The sequence below is a fragment of the Protomyctophum parallelum genome (genome assembly GCF_964188405.1).
Source record: "Protomyctophum parallelum genome assembly, chromosome: 12".
In the NCBI taxonomy this organism is placed as follows: Eukaryota; Metazoa; Chordata; class Actinopteri; order Myctophiformes; family Myctophidae; genus Protomyctophum; species Protomyctophum parallelum.
The window spans coordinates 23,314,314-23,320,058 of NC_139712.1; the positions used below are offsets into that span (position 1 = coordinate 23,314,314).

A 5,745-nucleotide genomic window follows, 5' to 3' on the forward strand; every position below is an offset into this window, starting at 1 on the left:
AACCTGCACCTTTATTATGCCTATAGCCTCAAGTACTGTACATACTTTTACACCTTATGTCTTCTAACCTCATAACTACATACTACTTTTGTACGCTTTGTGTATGTACATAAAATCATCTTAAGAGTTTTATTTTCAGCTTTCTTTGTTATGTTGTTTGTTTGTTGTTTGTATGTTTGTTCCCCCCTTGCTGTCCCTCTCCTCTTAAAACTAATTATAATTCCCGGCTAACAAATCCATGGGTCCAGGCTTCAGAATGGGGCAAACTTTTTTTTGGAAATGAAAAACTAAACAAATTGTAGAACTCAGTGGCTCTACATGTTTTGTGTAGACTAGGAAAACGAGATCTTCGATCGATTTCATTTCAAATTATGTGCATAAACGTATGGAATATTACCTGGATGGGAATTTGTTGTTGACCAAGGTTATTCAACCATGGCACTGCAATGTCTGTATTTTATTTTGTCTTTTTAATGTTTTCATGTTAACGTTCATTCATTGTTTGTGTGTGGTATGCGAAAATGTGCCAAAATCTTGCTACTATAGATAGTTCAGTTTGATAATATATCACAACAATTCAAGAACTTAAATAAAAATGTATGTTAAAAAAAACATTAAAGCTAGGGTTCATATTTTGGGCCAATTTGTCAAAACTGTTCATATTTATGTAAATTTTTTTAAATGTGAGAATATCAGATCCATAAGCTCACGGCATGTCACAAGCTTATAGATCATTTCTCATTCAACTACATTTATATAGAAGTTTTGAGTCTGTGTTAGCTTGTCTGCAATCTCAAACTGCACCGATATAGGCCTTAAGTCGTTAAGAAAATGCCCTCCCTCCCTTTCTCCTAGCCAATGAATACTTTCTTCTTTTTTATTATTATTATTTGTTTTTACAAATCGAACGCTTGAAGACAATGCAGGGCAAACTCAAAACACATTCATGCGTTCAGTTTGCATGCCACAATAAATCACGTCACCTTCATTTCAGCAGGTGAAACGCGCAGCAGCACTATCCACGTACAGTAGGTCTGGAGAAGAAGGTTTGCGTGATTGTGTTTGCTAGAGATTCCACATTCACCTGGACTGTGTAAGTTCAACCATGGCTCACATGGTGCAAGTATCTCATTTAGATTAGATTTACACTGACAGAAAGAGGGAGAGAGTGTGTGTGTGTGTGTGTGTGTGTGTGTGTGTGTGTGCGCGCGTGCGTGCGTGCGTGTTGTACCTCTACAAGGTATAACATAGTACTCTCTACAGTCTAGGTCCGTTCAACAGGAAGTGTGGGGCTCCAAGTCCCAGGCGATGCAAGACCGTGAACGTCACTTCCTGTCCTTCTCGTGGCGGACGGAGGAGGTCTGAGGGCTCCTTCTTTCAAGTCCCCAGAGCGGCTGGGTTTAGCGCTGAAGCCGCCGAGGCGTAGTGGTCAAAGCCGGACACTGCAGGCTGGGCATGTGCATTTAGGCCGTCGTAAGCAACATGGGGTTTAACATTGGTTTAACATTGAGCACTCGGTAGCACGTTTCCCGCATTTGCCAACCAAAACTTGGTTGGCAAATGCGGAAGTAGGCTATAGTAACTTGAGCGTTCTTCCGGGTGCTTCAAAACGCCACTGAGAAACTTCCACTGAGATGAATAGCAGGACCGTCACTCCTGGTCCGCTCTCCCGTCCTTCATTCCCATGCATTTGTTGTCCGTTTCCCCCTTCTCGCAAGAGGACACTTTTAGACAAAAAAATTGCGAAAAGAGCTGATCTACAAGCTCGTCGTGCTGCGACGCGTTGAGAGCAGCACTTGGTTTCTAAAACAAATTTGTTCAACGCAAAAATGCTGTGTTCAAAGTTCAGGAGACTTCGGAGGGGGAAAAAAAAGCAATTCCCCTAAATGCTGCCTTTCCTTCCGGCACGGCATGGAAAGGAGAGGAGTGGCGTTTGCATTTTTTCCACCCACCATTTGTGGGTCTGGAAAGGACAGTTGTTTTACAGACGGGTAAAAGGGGCGATGTCTATGTGTGCACGTCCCTGCCTTCACCTCCCCCGGTCGGTGGTTCCCGACGTTACTTCTTGTCCGTGTTGAACAGCTGTTCGTAGGGCGGCGGCGGGTGGTTGTAGTAGGACGGAGGCAGCGGGTAGGCGCCGCCCATCATGGCGGCGTGGGCCGAGCCGGGCTGCGCCGCGTACGCCGGCGCCGACATGCACGCGGGGTCTCCTGCTCCTCCCGTCATGCCGTTGACGCCGAAACCCGGCATGCCTCCTGGTTGCTGGGAAACTGCCGGAGGGGGGGGGGGGGGGGGGGAGAGAGAGAGAGAGAGAGAGAGAGAGAGAGAGAGAGAGAGAGAGAGAGAGAGAGAGGGCGTTGTCACTACAGTGTATAGTCAGGGGCGGCCTTAAGGATCAGGAGGCCCCGTTCATGACGTCATACATTTTAATAATTCATTATTATTATTTATTTTTAAATGTGTCAGTGTGTATTATCGGACTTCAAAGCATGAACAGCATACAGCACAGCCAAGTAGAAAAATACACAAAAGCAGCTTGTTCAAGTTACTGAAAAAAGTAGTTTCGTTAGGTAACGTAACGTGATGTAAGGGCGTTAGTTACAACACTGTTCATTATACATTTTCAGAAAGAAGACGGAAGGCATAAAATACATTCTCACTAGGGAAATAATCAAAACAGGATATTGAGGGAGCAGAAAACAGCCCGGTCACACGGTTCAATGTACTCATGCGAGCCCATAGACTCCAATGCATTCCGTAAACTTCCGGTTGATCCATTTCAATAGAAGTCTATGTAGAAGAGACAGGCCTCATGAAGTGAACAGAGTTGTCGTTACTCTGTCTTACTCTATGGCTCTGGGCTACTTTAAGTCCAACCCCCGACTTATCACTAATTGCAGTATCTAGAATGGACGTTTAGCGGCGACTGACAGACCTGCAACAAGTGACACGTTGGGGGTGAGAACGTGTCGGCGCGTGTGTGTGCGTGCGTGTGCGTGCGTCAGTGGGTGACCCACCCGGGGTGGAGACGGGCTGCCGCGTGAAGGACACGTTGAAGGTGGGGTCTTCGCTCAGAGGAGAGGGGTACATCCGCCTACGGATGAAGAACCCTGCTCCACAGCAGAACAGCACCCCCATCATCAACAGCAACCTGCATGGGAGACACACACACACACACACACACACACACACACACACACACATATATATATATATACTGTAGACACACATCAGGCACATGCAGAGTGTGTTAGAGAGGCAGGGACTGAAATCCCGTAAGAGGGCACTTTTGGACAAAAATAGGGAAAATAGCAGATCTACAAGCTCACACGCGTTGTGAAATGTGTGAACAAATTTGTTCAACGCAAAATGCTGCGTTCCAAGTTCAGGAACCCCCCTCCCGACCACCAAAATAAATCTACTGCTACAATAACCTTAATAATAGAGACAATACACCATAAATAAATACTCAAACCAGATATAATCATTAGGGAAGGTGTATGCATGTACCATGTGTACTATGCAAACTCTTCATTTCTGCCTCTCGAACACTCTCTGCACGTCTGTAGCCCTCTCCATTGTCAAAGTCGCTCACCCATAGTTTTCTGAATCAGTGGTGCTCAAACTATTTCGTGTGAAGAATATCTATTCAAAGATTTGCACAACATTTTCACTATAGGCCTAAAAAGAAAATAGCGTAGCACGGCACTCACGCTATATGAGCTTGTAGATCAATAGCTATAGAATATCATAATGCTTAAAAAACTGGGTTAAACACAACTTAAATAAAGTTTTTTGTATGCTATTTAAATAGTCTTGAGAAAAGAATGCTGCCATTTGTCCCAAAGTGACTGCAAAATAATAGCCGATATTTGATTCAAAAAATCTTTATACACTCAGCTGTATAATGACACCATGTGACATACTGTAGCTATGTTTACAAAATGCTGTACCCCCTCCTACTGTATGTGTATATAGACGTTCATTTTCAACTGTTTTTATGATATTTTGACACTTTGGCAATGTAAACGTATGTTTTCACACTTTCAATTTCACACCATTATTCCATCATGTGCTTTCCCTTTGCCTTCGCCCATTCACATAACTATAGCACACGCACGAGAGAGAGAGAGAGAGCAACAGCATGTACAGTGGCCGTTGACAAAAGGACAATGGACAGTCGCCCACTCCTCCCCAGATGCGCGTGCACACACACACACACACACACACACACACACACACACACACACACACACACACACACACACACACACACAGAGAACTAAATAAAGACTAGAAAAGCTAATGAAAAAAATATATATCTTGCTAAATTAAATGTATTTTGTGTTTTATTACACAATACCTAAACCCTATGTTTCTATGTCAGTGGTTCTCAAACATTTTCATGTCAAGGAACCCCAAAATTATATGTATTTGGCCGCCGACCCCCATCTGAAAATATGTTGTTCCAGGGGAACAACATAGCTGACCTACAAACTCTGATCTGCTATCTTTCAATAGCTAAAGTATAACATAATGCTTAAAACACCAAAAGGGGTTCCCGCCCCAAAATGGATTAATCTCTGTAACTAAGTTTCTACGTTTTTACGACCGGATACACAGTCAGATCTGAACCCATTTGATTTGGCCTCATGGAACCCGTTGCGACCGCATGTCCTTCATGCTGATATCAACCAAGGCCCCAGTGAGGCTCTCCAAAGTTGAGGCGCTCTGCCCAAGTGGTAAGAGGAGGAACTGCAGGCGGACCTGTGGAGTTATGATGAGGAAACACTGTGCAGCTGGGCTTTAACGTTGAGCGCCCGTTTGCACTTCCCCATTTTGGGCACCAAATTCTGGTGCCCAAATCGAAAAAAATGCAGAAGTAGACGGTTCTTCCGGATGCTTCAAAACGCCACTGAGCAACTTCCACTGACATGAATAGCGGGGTGGGCGCGGCTATCGTACCGGTTCAGTCTCTATCCTTTTAATACTCTATGGTTCGAACCCGCAACCTTCCGCATACTCTCTAACCACTACACTTGGGCAGCCCTGCTCTAAAACCTCACTACAATGACAAAAATTCCAAACTATTATGACCATGCGTGCGTGCGTGCAACACCTCATTGAAATGAATAGCTGGGGATGGGGGCTGTCACACGAAGCGTCGCTGTGAGCTTGTAGATTTCTAATGGCCGCAAAGTACATATATAGGGCTGAAAGTGGTTAAACTAGTAACTAAAGTTTTCAAATAATTGTAGTGGAGTAAAATTACAATATTTGCCTCTGAGTTGGAGTAGAAGTAAAAGCATTGGAAATACCCAAGTAGAGTACAAGTACCTCATAATTGTACATAATTACAGTACTTGAGTAAAAGTACTTAGTTACATTTACTCACCAGAAGTACCATAGTCTCTGAATGGACAGCGCTCGGACGCAGCATCGAGTCCCACAGCAGTCCTCATAGGAACGACATCTGCAACACACACACACACACACACACACACACACACACACACACACACACACACACACACACACACACACACACACACACACATGCAGTAATAAAACATGCAGACACGCAAGGAGGACTCTGAAGCCGTTTTGAATGAAAGGCTGAATGAAAGGCTGAATGAAAGTAAGCAAATTGTTATCAGAATGAAATGACGCATAGAAACGTAATGTATTGATTAGTCAAATGATTGCGCGGCATCAGACAGCTAATGATGGTCCTGCCTTAACAGC

The 5,745-nt window shown here is 44.1% G+C and overlaps 1 protein-coding gene across 1 annotated transcript; it reads right to left on the reverse strand.

Annotated features, from left to right (window-relative positions):
• Positions 1-2,058: 2,058 nt before the first annotated feature.
• Positions 2,059-5,470, reverse strand: vopp1b (VOPP1 WW domain binding protein b; the record flags this gene model as incomplete). The annotated part of the gene is made up of 3 exons (XM_083778301.1): positions 5,396-5,470; positions 3,018-3,151; positions 2,059-2,270 (listed from the first exon to the last, which is right to left on the reverse strand). Exons 2-3 carry the CDS (start codon positions 3,139-3,141, stop codon positions 2,059-2,061), a joined length of 336 nt encoding a protein of 111 aa, XP_083634427.1. The 5' UTR covers positions 3,142-3,151; positions 5,396-5,470.
• Positions 5,471-5,745: the final 275 nt, after the last annotated feature.